Source organism: Protomyctophum parallelum (genome assembly GCF_964188405.1).
Source record: "Protomyctophum parallelum genome assembly, chromosome: 11".
NCBI classification, from domain to species: Eukaryota; Metazoa; Chordata; class Actinopteri; order Myctophiformes; family Myctophidae; genus Protomyctophum; species Protomyctophum parallelum.
Window position 1 is genome coordinate 7,601,618 of NC_139707.1, and position 17,399 is coordinate 7,619,016.

At 43.7% G+C, this 17,399-nt stretch overlaps 1 protein-coding gene across 1 annotated transcript in view; it reads right to left on the reverse strand.

Annotated features, from left to right (window-relative positions):
• Positions 1-12,287: 12,287 nt before the first annotated feature.
• The window catches only part of wars2 (tryptophanyl tRNA synthetase 2, mitochondrial), a 54,956-nt gene continuing 49,844 nt past the window's right edge, over positions 12,288-17,399 (reverse strand). The window contains exon 7 of the mRNA XM_083776485.1: positions 12,288-12,888. Coding sequence (XP_083632611.1) covers positions 12,440-12,888 — 449 coding nt within the window. The 3' untranslated portion in view covers positions 12,288-12,439. The remainder of the gene's footprint in view (positions 12,889-17,399) is intronic.

The window sequence follows — 17,399 nt, forward strand, 5'->3', positions numbered from 1 at the left end:
GCGCGTCCAATGAGGCGCGCGGAAAGCCAGAGAAGCCAAAATATATCGTCCAATGGCTGACGAGGGAAAACATGCTCGCCCTGGTCTGGTCTGGATGGGGAAGACGAACCCTGGACTCATGCTCGGCCAATCCGGGGTTAAATGAACTGACTCGGGAGAAACGTTGATGGAAAATGGCCCCATGCAAGAACTATATACTCTATAGCTTATATACACCATGTCATGAATGACTCCCATGAATGGGCTATCCGCAAAATGCAGCTTATTGATGTATTTAAAAATATATATATATATCCTTTTAACTTTTGTCATTTGTGTGAATGTGTCGCTTGGTGTCCAGTTGTTGGATAAAATAAAACCTTCACATATACCCTCCACACACTGGGCGTGGTGCTGTTTGGAGCTCAAGGTCTCCATCAGCGTGCGTGAGAACGCCATCGTGCGCCATGCATGCACGCACGCTGCACGGGGGACCATGGAGGCCCCAAACTCGGGTCGTGCCCCCCGATTTACCACTTTATTAAAGGGTTACGACATTGCATGTGAATGTCCAGCAATAATCTGATCGTTGTCCGTGCATCAAGTAAAGCGTTTTATAGCCTATATAAAAGCATTATCCAGGTATAGTACATTTAACTCGGGAGTATATAGGCTAACCAAATGGAACCGAATATGTGTTCATTTGGTGAACTTATTCATTGTCGGAGTCATACGGATACAAATGGACACTGTGGAGTGTCTAAGTGTGTGCACTGTCTGCAGGCCGCGGAAGGGAAGGCATCATTAGGGATTGGGGGAACAGGGGGAAAGTGGCATTACAGGGCGACCCGACAGCTGAGAAGCCATGCGCAAAGCCCCAAAACACGACAGGTGGGCCCGGCCCTCACGGCCCGTCCCGTCCCGTCCGGTCAACACATGATTTGGTTGAAGGGACAAAAAGAGTGGGACCCGAATTAAAAGTCTATCAACAAGTGCATCATGCCTGGAAAACATTGCAAAGGAAAGTTGTTTATTTTAGCGCTTCAAGGAGCACGTTTGCTGGACTTTTTCTACCGTCACGGGCCCATGGGTAAAGCCGAGCAGACGGGCCCGTGTGAAGGGTCTGGGCCCGGCCTGTGTGCGTATAATCCTACAGGCCTCCAGTCAGACCCAGAGAGTTCTGTTTATGGGCTACATCTGGAAGAATTTAATATGAATATGGCCTCATAACAGCCGGACAGTACACACGCAACCGTCTCAAAGCACACATTAAGCACACATAAAGTTTTTATAGTGAAAATATAATAATTCTATTCAGACCAAAATAATAATAATAATAATAATAATAACGTACAATATTACAAACTATAGTACATTATATTTTTACACGAAAGTCTATAATGTTAATCTATTTTATTTTTTAAATATATATTGATAGGCTATAGCCTAAGAAATAGGCCTAAATAGCAATGGGGTCTTATACCAAATTCAAATTTGCAAACTTGAAAATAAGAATGTATATACAGCCTATGGTATACAAATACAAATAAAATAGGCTATTCTCACATTTCCTAATTAGATTAACATAATTATTAAACTCATACGGTATATAGCCTATCGTATATGTTTTACGCATAGATATAGTGCGTTGTTAAAATGTATTAATAATAACAATGGACACGCTATTGGGTCAAACGGTCAACGTTCTGACTACACATGCAGAACACATTCAATATATAGCGAGAAAGGTTTGAGACAGTGCAAACATAGGCCAAACAGCGCGCACGGGGTATAGCCTATATACAACTACAGTCAGACACCCATGGGCTATAAAGGATAACACAAAAAGCCCTATATTGTGGTCATATAACGTTAATAATATCAGAGATAAATTAACAGTGATATTGTCGATGTGATTTGACGTCAATAGGAATTTCCTCACAAACGTTTATACATACATTAGTCTGAATTGCGTTTGTGAGCGAGTCCTCGTTGCATATATATTTCTAATGAAAACATGAACTATATAATAACCTATATATATAGATTTATATATATAATTTTACTGCAGTTTGTTGACCGTTTCCAGACACAATCCATTCCATATTGTGCCTTTCCTAATGTGTTTCCACATGTTGTCAGCCCATGTGCACAACGGCTGGACAACAAACCAGTTGATTTCTCCCCCCGTCCATTCTTACCATGCATATACGGTATATAAAACAAGACTTTGTTTTGGAAAATGATTGCTTGTATAGGCTATATTCATTAAATTCTCCCAATTACGCACTTTGGACACGAAAGAAACGAAAATATAGCTGCATATAGATACATTAAATTAAATTAATGCATTTATTATTAGAATCTATTAAAAAAAAAAAAAGATTGCTAATAAATAATAATTGTATGGTATAGCCTTTAATTTAGACACGTGCATTTCGTGTTACGGAATATGTGAACTTTGCTGCATGCGCATAATATAGTAATAAGCAGCAGATCAGGAAAGCGCGTCGGTGTGCGAAAAAAACAACCCAAACTCCAATGCTATACTGTACAAACTATAGTCCACATTTTAACGCACGGAGTGTAAACAAATGCTCTGCGTGAGTGTGAGTGTGTGTGTGTGTGTGTGTGTGTGTGTGTGTGTGTGTGTGTGTGTGTGAGGGTGTGCGCGCGTTGTTAGGGGGGTGCGTGCGTGCGTATACTATTTTCACTATATTTGAAATAAGGAACAAAACAAAAATATGTATAAGCTATATAGGATACTTAAACTACTTTACTTAAATTAAATACAGTATAGGATATATATAGGCTTACTCAAGTAAATGCAGGCCCACTCACTCGTTACTGTCCATCACCAAGGCAGTGTCAACACGTGGATGTTGTTGGAGGAAACAGCCAAATGCACCGTTAATATTCAATTAGTAAATCGCACCCATTTGACCCACGTGACCCGGGGCGGGGGGGGGAGAGAGAGACTATATAATCACATGTATCGGCACATCATAATGAGGCAGTCCCTGGGGGGGAGAGAGAGAGAGAGAGAGAGAGAGAGAGAGGAAGCGGGAGGTCACCACCACCGCCACGCACTAAACTAAAGCATCCATCCATGGCAGCTAATTGAACTGAGCCTTCATGGCTATATTATAGCCGAATGGACCCTCATGTATAGGTCGGGTCGGGTAAAGTATATAGGCTAATCTCCCGGGGTTGAATGGACAAACACCGAGAAGAGGAGTGTAGTATATAAGTATAGGCCTCATATATATATATATATATATATATATATATATATATATATATAATATGGCACTTATGGCAGCCTCCGGTTGAATGTGAGGCTGCCTCAGGCAGCATCTGCGCAAATACTCTAAACCAAAAGGATCGGCTCTCTTCGGTAAACGACACCGTATAATACGGTACGACTATATAAGCATCCGGAGAATGAATTATTAGCCTATATACGTTAATTTATTCATGTATTTATTTTGTTATTTATTTAATATATATATATATATATATATATATATATATATATATATATATGCCCGTAATACATTATGCAGAAATGTATAGCCTAATTCATTATTGGTCGTAGAAATAAAAAGTATAGGCTAATAATTTGGGCTTTCACTGTAGAATCTGAGATATTGTAAATATAAATAATAATAATAATAATTATTATTAATTAATATTAATATTAATATTAATAATAATAACAGCAATCAGCAAATTTAATGTTTAATCTTTTTTAATGAAGGGGGGAAAGGAATATCAGCCTTTTAATCAATTGTCGCCTATATATGTAGGCTATATGAAAATATTTAGCTACACGAAAGGACATTTTAGCCCTTATACCGTCTTGAAATAAGCCTATTTTAGACTGCGAATATATTAAAATATAGGCCTATATTTTGCATGGCTGAAATCCATTTTTTTCTGTGTCCTTTTTGTTGTTGCGTATATGATCCATCACTTTGTTGTTTTCCCAGAAAGTTCGTGCAGTGTATGTAGGAATAATAGGATATAGGCTATTTCTTCCACTTTTCCCGCCCGCGTCTGCATCGTCGCGCGTAACGGTTATATAGTTCGCGGCCGGTTTCCTCTCTTCTCGCAAAATTAAATGAAATAAATCTAACAGTCAATAAAGCATTGAGCTTCATGCAGGGACTCCATATGGAGCGGATAAAAGTGTTTTACTGTTTCTCTGAAGTATAGGAGGTGTGTGTGTGGGGCACACAGAATTGGTTTCTCGCTCCGGGCGATGGAAGACTGATGTTTGGGATGAGTTATATATACACGCATATATATATATGCGACACTCCCCTCAGCTCAGCCCGGTCCGGTCTTATAGGCTATAGCTAGAAGACAGTGCTGTTAAAGTACTAGGGAACCTATAGCCCACTTTCTTTAAAAGTAAAAAAAACTTTTAATAACTCAGGTGAAAGTTAGTCACCTAAGTTCACATAAAACCCAAAATGTAAGAATAGCCTATATATTACGCACAGCCCGAATAGTGCAACTCTATTCTGATGATGAGAAAATGTCTACTTCTGTGTGTAGCCGGAGCTATCTACTACATTTAGCCTATATACACACACCACCATATAGGCCTATATTTAGTTATGCATGTAGTTATGTATATGCAACTGAACCTGCAGTTACATCACTATTTATTTATCAGCAATATAGGCCTAGAGGATGACTCGGACATATAGGCTATAGGTTATAAATTGTATCATACACTACTCAAATGCAAGTGTGGTAAGGTCAATAACAACAACAATACACATAAAGATATCTGTGCACAGGTCTCCGCCAGGCCGGGTTGCTTGCATGGGCCTCACACATTGACATATAAATATAATATAAATAAAAAAGGAAAATCGCAGAAATTTTAATCTGGCACAAATGGCCTAGTCACCTAGTGTGTGTGGTGTGTGTGAGAGAGAGAGAGAGAGAGAGAGAGAGAGAGAGAGAGAGAGAGAGAGAGAGAGAGAGAGAGAGAGAGAGAGAGAGAGAGAGACGCAACTTGCGCCACCATGAGGCTGTCCATGAAAACTGTCAAGTGGCATGGCACGTGGATATGCACGGCTTGTGAAGCCGTGGATATGCACGGCTTGTGAAGCCGTGGATATGCACGGCTTGGGCTATATTGTAACAGAGACAATTGTGAATAACATTTGGGTGGAATTTCTTCTTTGGCCTATAGTGGGAATGTGCATACAAAGTGTCACATGCAGGAACTGTAACGAGGTAGCGTAAAACTTAGTTGGAAGACAATCATATCGAATGAAAATGGAATACAATCATATCGAATGAAAATGGAATACAATCATATAGAAAGAAAATGGAATCTGAACGATCTGACAGATGAGACTTGGTCATACAACTATAGCGATTTGCGTGTGGTTTGGACAACATCTGTAGGAGTAACAGGCCATATGAAAAGAATCACACCCGTGTGAAGTGAGGGGCGCTTGTCGTCATCATGTCGTATAAAATAGACACTATGACGTAAAATTGTCCATTCATTGTCAATGGGAATTTAATGTTGGTGTATGACAAAGTTTGTGCACAACCGCAGCAGTGACAATGACCATGGGCAATGTGCCCTGCAGCTTACAATTTACAATTTACAATTTAGGCATTTAGCAGACGCTCTTAATCCAGAGCGACTTACATTTAAGCAAGAACAAAAGCATGGGAATACATCACATAAAAGCATTTATCAATATCATGAAACATGCGTAAGCTAAGAAAGTAACAGTGGAATATCTATATAATGAAACTATACATACACTATACATATAAACTATACATATTTACTACTATGCTATACATATGTACTATGGCGTGCTATAACTATATACAATACAATTATAGTGCTGTCTACATAACATGCTATAAGTCTGTGTCAAATGCTATCTAAGCCAACAGAAATGCTATCTAAGGGGTTAGGGTAAGTGCTATGGGCCAGCTTCCAGGAGCAAGACGCACAAGGACTAGCCTCGGAAACACAAGGACTAGCTTTTGTGCTTTGTTATTAAGAGTTCTGCAATATGCATTATGATCTCAGTCAAATTTGAAATACATTTAAATTAGTTTATTTTATTCCCGTTTAGAGTTTAAATGGACCGGTATCAGTCAAAAGGGAGACATCGAAGAGGAAGGATGGGTGGGGAAAGGCTCAACATATGGAATGTCAGAACAGGTCAGCTCCATATATGGAGATCAAAGGGTTTGAGGTCAGATGTAGAGTTGCTGGCTGGCTCCATATATTCTAGGTGATGATCCAGTCTTCTCCATGTAAGGCTATCCAGGGTTTGATGAGGTCAGTGAGACGGCCATATATGGAGCGTGTCACGAGGCGTGACGGACTGACGGCCATATATGGTGGTCTGGTGTCACAAGGCATGACGGACGGACAGCCATATATGGTGGCGTGACGGAAAAGATCATTTCTTCAGTCCAATGTCTTCCATACCCAATACCTATCCCTCCGTGGACCTGTTTGACCGTGCATAGACTTGGCAGCCACTCTGTTCAAAGTGCTCTAAACAAACATTAGAAATGTTGACAGGGGATTCTTCTTCCAGTCAGACTGAACAGGCCGACAGGATATGGTTCTATTGAATCTCTCAACGTGTGCGTTACCCTGTGGATGATATGGTGTAGTGTGGGATCCATGGACAGACACCACCAGAGCGTCTGGAACTATAGAAGAACATGTGGTTCTCAAACTCTCTTCTCAGAGGATGGATCTTTGCTGGGGAATCTTTAGACCTGTTCAGCCACCATTTTAGCAGACTTCTTTTAGGCCTGAGCAAAACTGGCCCATCACAAAAATATGTATGTGTATCGATATTTATTTGGAAAGTTTCAAGGTGCAGGAAATCAATTGACACAAACTCAAATGGTGCTCATGGTCCTTGTTGGGTTTATGTGTCCTCTTTAAGCATTCACAGGTGTATATCCGTGTGTGGCTACATCCTTTGCATGAGGGCCATTGCCATTACAATCTGTCATTTTAGATGTTATTTCTATTTCTCTGTATATCTACACAAATTTTAGGATTATGAACAGTGGTTCCCAAAAACGTGCTGCAAGCTTGCCTCGTACATCTGCTATTTCTGGAAAATTTGAATGTATTAACCCCTTTTGGACTGAGGCCGACAGTGGCGTGCAGACATTTAGAAAGGGGAAGGTGCTCAAGTGAAAAAAGGGCACCTTGTGCAGCGCATTTTGGTGCTTTAGCTATTGAAAAATAGCAGATCTACAAGCTCATAGCGCGCCACCGAGTGGCGCGCTACGAGCTTGTAGGTCTGCTATTTATTTATTTTTATCGAAGAACGACTGGCATAGAAACATAGCTTTAGATTGTGGGGGCCTAAATAATATAGTAGACGCGTTTTTTATCAAGATTTGATCAACGGTCCACACACTACAAATTAAGAAAAAAAAAAAAATAATAATATTTTTTTTTTTAAAGAGCACATTGCCAAAAAGGGCAGGGGGTGCTCTAGCACCCCCTAGTGTCTATCTGTGCACGCCACTGGAGGCCGATTCTAAAAGTGACCACACCAAGTGTCCTTTCCATGTCCAGAGACTTACCCTGATCACGGCAACGGCAAGGGTCCTTACTACGTCCAGACGTCCCACTTCTCATCACAGTCACAGATGAACAGGGGTTCTTAACCTGTGGGGTGTGAGGAGGATATTGCAAATGTGCATAAAATATATACGATTTTAATGGCAATATAACGAATGAATGAATGTCTTTATTGCAGACTCATGCAGGTCCATATAGAAAAACACAATTACATAATAATAAACATAAATAAAAACAGTGGAAATTAACATGTTAATATAGACAGGGCATTTGTGACAGTTATAAATACAGACTTTGATCATTAATATGCACATTGGCCATTGTGGCCAACCCATTTGACCTGTGACCACAGCAGTTGAATGGCTAGCGAGCGGGGGACATATTTTGGCTAAAAGTGAACCTATAGACTACACCGTGCCGTTGAGAAATTCTAATGATTTAAACCCAATAAATTTATAGTTGTTTGTGTGATATACTGTGTACGCAATAATGAATTAAATAGCTTGGGAGGTACACTTCTGGCACACTGTGGGTTGTCTCCTGTCTGGGCCCCTCCTACGTCTCACCAGGAGTTACTTCACACCACTGGGGAGAGCCGAGAGACAGTTCATACATGGGGAAACAACTGAGCTTCTGAATGAGATTATTTAAACACACACCATCCATGGCACATGACAATATAACTCGAATACATAAACATGCACAGTACTATACACACATGCACAAATACACAACAGAGACTGTAGATCCATATTATGCACATCGGCATCTCAAGGGATTGTGACTATATGTACATACGGTACTTTGCTTTAAATGGTAATAAATGGTGCATTTATATATAGAGGCTTTATCCAAAGCCCTTTACTGTGACTACTTGACAGTGCAATACATTCACCCGTTCAGACATGCAGTCACAGGTGGCGGAGGAAACCATGCATGATGAAAAGGTTTGCTGCGAGTCTCATTATAAAAATGTTCAAATCTGCGCACAGAGAACGGTTGACCGCACCAAATATAATCCGTCATCTCATTTAGCCAGCAGAAACTTGCATTTCTCTCCAATTGGATTGTCATAACTCTGCAGTCCTATAATACGACAGTGTGCTTAATGCTTAATATTATATTATACATGTTCCATCAGCCGGCTTATGGCACCATAAATAGCAGGCAACGAGGGAAGAAATAAACTGTGCTTGGACGCCATCGGACGTACAAGTCCGTTCCCAGGTAAACACGCCTGTGGAAAAATCCCACTCATGTCCAGCTGAGAGGAACAGATGATTTGCTCCATTAGCGGGGACAGGGGGGTCGGGCTGGGGGGGAGGAGAGGGGATGAACCGCCACCCAGCGGGTGATGACGAAAATATTATCCTTTAGTGGAATGGAAGAGTATAGGAGGGTGTGTTCCATCGTGTACACCGTCTAGCCAACAGGTTTTCAAAGTGGGGGCCAATTGCAGTCGCAGAGAGGAAAATGATGGACATAAAAGTCTATGTGTGTGTGTGTGTCTGTGCAAGGCAAATCTCGGAAAGGGCTGGACCGATCAGGACAGGGAAGTCACTCAGTTTTCAAAATGGCCTCATGCTGGCGCTATACTTTATGCTTTGGCCTATACTTGTATCTCTTGGTATAGAGGCCATACAATCAATCAACGTCATCAATGTCTTACAATCAAAGTAACTTTGATGCAACTTTCCATATAGGCCATGCCCATTTCCAATTTTGCATTGCCTTCAATCAAAACACACTTTGTGTGCTGTAGTAATTGTTATTCCAAAACTCACACAGAAAAATGGTATGATTTCAGGACTCCACCGTGGTGCGTCTACACAGGGAAAGGAAGCCGGGCGGGGAGGGTGATAATTGTTACGGCGTGTATAGTATACACTCCTACCTGTCAGCGGGGAGGTTTGGTGAAGAGTTATAGGCGCTACGTCCTCCCGGTGGGGGCTCCTCACTGGCAGGTGAGCCAGCTATAGGATACAACAGCAGTGATAACACAGACGTGTGTGCGGGGAGGAGGAATCAATTGGCATAACGACTAAATTGGGGAGAAAAAGGGGTTAAAGGTATATTCAGTGATTTCACTTAATTCAAATATCACAAATTTCTTTGTTTTGTTGTGACAATCCTCTCTACTATAGAGTGTGCTGACCATATAAGGAGTTCCTCCCTGTCCCCAGTTAACCCCTGGGGTCAAAATACCTTAGATTTCGTTTTTGGCTCTGTATCCTGATTGAATGAAAGGCTTAGGTCCCAGCCAAAAACGAAACCTAAGGTTTTTTGAGTGAAATCACTGAATATACCTTTAAAATAACTAGAAATGCACTCTGTCGAGCTGCCAACTTGCGCTTTGCACGCAAGTTGGCCATGAACGTCCCACTTGTGCGCGAGCAGAGTGCGCAACGTATCTCTCACCACTACAATGGGTTAAGTTTGGAGAGAAGACTTCCGCACACCCGGTAGACAATTTGGAGCAGGTGCGATGGTGAAGAGGCATACAATGTATAGGAGAAAGGAGGGACACCCGCACACCGCCACTTACCAGGTTCATACAACGTATAGGAGAAAGGAGGGACACCCGCACACCGCCACTTGCCAGGTTCATACAACGTAGGAGAAAGGAGGGACACCCGCACACCGCCACTTGCCAGGTTCATACAACGTAGGAGAAAGGAGGGACACCCGCACACCGCCACTTGCCAGGTTCATACAACGTAGGAGAAAGGAGGGACACCCGCACACCGCCACTTGCCAGGTTCATACAACGTATAGGAGAAAGGAGGGACACCCGCACACCGCCACTTGCCAGGTTCATACAACGTAGGAGAAAGGAGGGACACCCGCACACCGCCACTTGCCAGGTTCATACAACGTAGGAGAAAGGAGGGACACCCGCACACCGCCACTTGCCAGGTTCATACAACGTATAGGAGAAAGGAGGGACACCCGCACACTGCCACTTGCCAGGTTCATACAACGTATAGGAGAAAGGAGGGACACCCGCACACCGCCACTTGCCAGGTTCATACAACGTAGGAGAAAGGAGGGACACCCGCACACCGCCACTTGCCAGGTTCAAGAGCATTTATTTTCCTCAGCGGAAACGTTGAAAGTTTCTCTCTGCTCTTTAAAAATAAATGCTCTTGAACCTGGCAACTTTAGCCTTGGCTACAAACCCATATACAATGCAACGGTTTCATGTTTTTACAACTTTTACAACAATACAATTTTTGTATTGTCCCTCTTAAATAAACATAGAAATAAAAATTAATAAAAGTGGCGGTGTGCGACACAGACATACGCATCCGAAAACAGTACTTGGGCTCCGCTCTGCGAAGTAATAATAATAAAACGCTAACAATGAGCATCAAACAGGACTTTGCTATGGCACAATGCAACTGTAACTGGCTGTAACTAGTTGTAAATGGGCTACTTTCACTTAAGTTTCTTTTTTTATTTAGAGGTTAGCAATTAGAGGCAATTAGAGGTTACTGTGCAGTTAGACTAGAGGCTATGGCTAATTGGGGGTCTTTGGAAAAGATTGGGATCCCCTTGGTGGTCTATGAATGCACAAGTTAAAAGAATATTGCATCACGTACGTGTGTGTGTGTGTGTGTGTGTGTGTGCGTGTGTGTGCGTGTGTGTCTGTAGGTACTGTCCAAGGATGACAGTGAGGTTCAGATCCACCGTCTGTGGAGGAGAACCCACATCTGAGACTCCTGGCCTCACAGCAGGCCGCTCACCACCGCCCCGATGAGACTACTGGCCTCACAGCAGGCCGCTCACCACCGCCCCGATGAGACTACTGGCCTCACAGCAGGCCGCTCACCACCGCCCCGATGAGACTACTGGCCTCACAGCAGGCCGTCACCGCCGCCCCGATGACGGGAAACAGGCCGCCGTGTGTGTGGGCGCGCGCACGTGCCGTGTGAGTGTCAGAGAAAAAGAATAACAAAGACAGAGAAGGCAGTAATGTGTGTGTGTGTGTGTGTTATTGTGCATATCCGTGTCTGTGTGAGAATGTGTGTGTGTGCTTGTGTGTGTGTGTGTGTGTGTGTGTGTGTGCGTGTGCGCTCAGCAGCAAAAGTGTGAGAATATGGCAGGTAGGTGCAACTTACGTAGGGATGTTTATTGAAGGGGAAAAACGTATTTGATAAATAATGATATATACAAGTTGAACATCATAAAGAAGGCTGCTCCCAGTGAGCCACCGCTTCTGTATTAACGTCACATATACAGAATATCCACTTACAGTAAGACCTATATATACAGTATATATACACTTTGTTGACTGGGGATCCCCAGGGGTCTGTACTTGGACCCCTCCTTTTCTCCCTGTATACCAAATCTCTTCACCGAAAGTAGTAGTAGTATCTATGAGCACACAACATTCACAACAGAGTCCTGCATGTCCAAGCATGACAGTCTATAGAAGCAGAGACGTGTGCTTTCAAAGAGGTTAACGTTGAATTTGAGTTTGGAGACAAAACTGTCTGAGGTGCAACACAAAAGCATGAGTATGTATAATTATAGGCCTGTCACGATTATGCCATTATGATGACAATCATGACATTATGCCTGATCGCAATTAATTGAGATAATAATTATCGTCATAATTGTTTTCATGTTGGAAAATGATACATTTTCGAAAATAGTATAGATCTACAAGCTCAAAACGACGTGTTGTGAGCTTGTAAATTCCCATTATTACGTGTTATCGTTGGACGACATCGTCCGGCGATATAGCCAATCAAATTCATGCGTTTCTTTGTTTACCATCCATACCGCCAATACGAGGACATATCGCCCAGAGTCGCCTCTCTCTCTCTAACTCTCTCTCTCAGCTCAGCTCAATCCCACCCTATGGCGAACGTCCTTCAGCGTGGGGGCGGCCAGCTCGCGGGCCCTGTGCGTCCCCTGAGCCAGCAGCGCCTCCAGGTGGCCACGGTCGGCCGTCAGCCTCTCTATCTCCTCCCTGATGGGCGTCAGCCGGTGGACCACCGCCTCGCACACCAGGCCCTTGTAGGCGCCCGTGTCCATCCCCGCCGCCTGCGCCAGCGCCTCCTCCACGGTGACGGCCGCCGCGGCGGCGTGGATGGTGACCAGGTTGGACACGCCCGGGCGCGCCTCGGGGTCGAAGGTCACCGCGGAGGTGGAGTCGGTGACGGCGCGGCGGATCTTGAGGGCGATGTCGTCGGGCGAGTCGGTGAGGTAGACGGTGGCCATCCGCTGGGCGTCCGACTTGGACATTTTGGAGGCGGGGTCGCGCAGGGATTTCACCTTTCGCGTGGCGCCTGTTGGAGAGAAAAGAGATGCAAAGCTGTCACGTTGTGCAAGTTGAGATTTGACGTACGTGCGTCAGGACTAAATCATCCACACAGAGATTTGTCATTGAAACATCGGATAAAAACCTACACGATGAAATCCTCTGGTCCATTTTGGTTACATTAACTCTCAGATTGTTACAGTGTAGCTCAGCCAGCATTACAAAGCCTCACTGACTCAGGGTTGAGGCGGCCATAGACCAGGAGGCGGAGTCTGGGAATCGGAAGATTTATTTTTCCAATTCAGGTTCAAAACTAAGGCAGATTTAACCCATTCTGACCTGAGATCAGATTCATACGAGGTTTCCGCCGGACAAACACTGGGTCTGATGAACCCATTCTGACCTGAGATCAGATTCAGTCGTTCTTCGATTTTTCAAAAATAGCAGACCTACAAGCTCGTAGCGCGCCACTCGGTGGCGCGATATGAGCTTGTAGATCTGCTATTTTTCAATAGCTAAAGCATGACATGATGCTGACACCAAAATGGGTGCCTGTCAGAATGGGTTAAAAGCTTGGCAGGCTAGAGTAATGGGTTGTTATTAGATGTTATGTGTGCCAACAACAACAGCCATGGGTGTGCCAATGTGAAATATTAAATCTAAATAAATGTTAGATTTTAGTGTTAGGTGGTGTGTGAGCCCCCATGTGCTCATTATCCCATCAGTATCAGCAGGGAACACACTCCCATTCCTTTGCTCATAACGGCATGGCCATTGCTGTCTTTCATCCTTTAATATCACCGTTTTCTAGGCAGGTCTGCAGCTCTTCATACTGTACGTCCTCCGCTGTATTGATCATTTCATTGGTCATTAATCAACACAGCTCACCCAGGAGAATTAAGCGCAACTCAGTCTTCTCCCTCGCCTCCCGTGTTTATAAGAGAAACGCCAGTAAGCTACTGTTGCGATCCGAATGAGAACAAACACTGGCCTCTGGGGAATAATTGTTTCATTAGTGTACTGTCAGCGGGCCGCGGTGCGTGCGTGCGAGCATTCTGGATGACAAGCAGGCGGCGGCATCGGGTGACTGTCGGGAAGCCAAGGATTCCTGGTTGTTTATCGAGCCTGTCCTCCTGCCGCGGTGCCAGAAGAACTCCAGTGTCTTTCTGTGTCATTATCCCATTCTGACGGGGAACCCATTTTGGTGTCAGCATCATTTTATGCTTTAGCTATTTAAAAATAGCAGATCTACAAGCTCATATCGCGCCACCGAGTGGCGCGATACGAGCTTGTAGGTCTGCTATTTTTGAAAAATCGAAGAGAGACTGACATTTTTAGAATCTGATCTCAGGTCAGAATGGGTTCATCAGACCAGTGTGTGTCCGGCGGAAACCTCGTATGAATCTGATCTCAGTTCAGAATGGGTTAAGAGCCGTCAACCCACACACATCCTCACGTTCCAACGCTCGACTCCGAGCTCCGGGACCCCTCCCCGCCACCTCCACTCGTCAAATCGGCACAGCACCATTGTTCTCCCATCACCAAAACACCCCCTCCCCCCTCTTAGCCGGGCCCGCCCCGTCTTTATTTCAGGCAAATTAATGAGGACGTCTTTGATTAGGTTTCAAAGAGACGCGCCGTGATAGGCCAGTCTGTCAGACCTCCTCTGGCGTCTTATTCCTGGAGTTGAAGCGACGCGGGGTAATCGCCAGGAAAGGAACAATGAGGAGACGAGAGCTGAGGAGACTGCGCCAAGTGCGGTTGCCCTCGTGTTGCTCACACACACACACACACACACACACACACACACACACACACACACACACACACACACACACACACATCTGTGCTTGTATGACTACTAGTGAGGACATCAAAATCTTAGGAAAGCAATTCAACACATTTCTTTTTAAATCTTTTTTTCTTTTCTTTTTTTAACTCTAACCCTAAAGCCTTACTTTAAGTTAGTTGTGCGCTGGTGTCGTATAAATTAGGCATAATTCCAACCTCAACCCCTTAAACCTAACCTCTGAATGTCCAAACTGGATCTTTTCATAATTTATAGAGGGCAATGCACGCGACGTCATCATCATCATCATACCCGGAAGTTACGCTGGAACGCCTACGGAGTGGCAAAGAACTACTTTCTGGCCTTGACATCCAAACAGAAAGGATTGCATTAAACTATACGCCAAACACACTTTTTGCCAATCACTCTGTATTTACCATAACCATAAAACCAATCCGAGGATCAGGAGATATTGTCAAATTGTCTACTAGCCTATACTTGTGAGGACATTTGGCCCTCACAAGTAACACACACACACACAAACACACACGGATGCCAAATTCATGCGTGCACTGCACACGCAGAAACCCCATCTCTGAAGTCATCTTGAGGACATATCCCCGAGTCTATTATCACTCTATTATTCAGATATATGAGCGAGGGAACAGCTCTTTAATCAAAGGTCCCCTCCATGCTTGGATGGCTACATCTTGTGTTTTTATGATGCCAGTAATTAACCCATTCTGTACGGGAACCCCTTTTGGTGTTTTAACTATTGAAAAATAGCAGATCTACAAGCTCGTAGCGCGCCACCGAGTGGCGCGCTACGAGCTTGTAGGTCTGCTATTTTTGAAAAATCGTGAAAATGCGGCACAAATCTTTGAACATATATTCTTTCAGAAGACTTTTTTTTATTTCGCCATCAGGCCTAAATGGGTTAAGGAGAAGGGAAACAGGGGGTATCTGAGTACAGGGGGGGGGTTCCCCCTCCGCAGCAGAACATGCTAGCCATGTGTGTGTGTGTGTGTGTGTGTGTGTGTGTGTGTGTGTGTGTGTGTGTGTGTGTCTGAAAGGAAACGCATGCAGGCAGGCATGTGTCTTTCAGTATACACGGCTCATGTCTTTCCATGTCCGTGTAATATGTTGTAAGACATGCGTATGCATACACGACATAAACATAATATATTATATATATGGCTCGGCAAGGCTTATTATTATTATTATTAAAAATGCAATTAATTTAATCAAATTATTACAGTGTGAGTAATAAACAAAGCTTTTTTTTTTTTTTTTTTTTGTACAAATATTTATCCTACGATTTTGGTAACCCATTTTTTTTTTTACCCAGTGTCAATTATCTAATGTAATCCTGGGCTCCCTCTGCCAACCAAAGTGCTTTTTAATGACCCATAATTGAAAAGAGATTAATTCACTTCCGTTATCTTTTATTACACTACAAACAAACATAATAAAAACTATAAAAAAACAAAATAAATAAAAAATATATAAAAAAACGATTAGATTTTTGTGCATCGCGATTAATCTATGAATCAATTTTATTTTCCACCTCAGTGTGTAGTGTGTTCTTACTAAGCAGAACGTGTGGTTCAAGGAGTGTGTGTATTTGTATTCTTACTAAGGTTGTCCCGATTCGATCACCTGATCGGAAATTGGGGCCGAAGATGTCATTTTCAATCCTTTTCAAATGATTGGGAGCAAAGAAAATGTGATTGGGACATCCCTAGTATCAATATTATATCCGTATCATATTACAACACTGGATATTGTCTATGGATTTGGGATTTTCACTTCATGGGGCCAGTACAATCAATGGCGGATAGACTTCTATTGGCGAATAGTGACAAAGGCCTGACCCGGAAGGTTACGGAATGCATTGGAGACAAGCCTATGGGCTTTACAGTGACAAACGGGTTACAGGAACCACGTGACCGGGCTGTTTTCTGCCCCCTCAATGTCGTACTCTGTCTATGTATGTCTGTGGGGCGGCGGTGCCTGGATGGTAACCGTAAGGTTGCCAGTTCGAACCCGGGCTCCCCCAGAGTTACTGTCGAAGTGTCCTTGAGCAAGACACTGAACCCCTAATTGCTCCTGATGTGCTAGTTGGTGCCTTGCATGGTTTCCGCTGCCATCGGTGTATGAATGTGTGTGTGAATGGGTGAATGTAATGCACAATCTCTGTAAAGCGCCTTGGATAAAGGCGCTATATAAATGCACCATTTACCATTTAATACTCTATGGCTCTGGCTGAGCAGAGCGCGTGGTTCAGTGCGTACTGGGTTCTTACTGAGCAGAGAGCGTGGTTCAGTGTGTACTGGGTTCTTACTGAGCAGAGCGAGTGGTTCAGTGTGTACTGGGTTCTTACTGAGCAGAGAGCGTGGTTCAGTGTGTACTGGGTTCTTACTGAGCATAGCGCGTGGTTCAGTGCGTACTGGGTTCTTACTGAGCAGAGCGCGTGGTTCAGTGTGTACTGGGTTCTTACTGAGCATAGCGCGTGGTTCAGTGCGTACTGGGTTCTTACTGAGCAGAGCGCGTGGTTCAGTGCGTACTGGGTTCTTACTGAGCAGAGCGCGTGGTTCAGTGCGTACTGGGTTCTTACTGAGCAGAGAGCGTGGTTCAGTGCGTACTGGGTTCTTACTGAGCAGAGCGCGTGGTTCAGTGTGTACTGGGTTCTTACTGAGCAGAGAGCGTGTGGTTCAGTGTGTACTGGGTTCTTACTGAGCAGAGCGCGT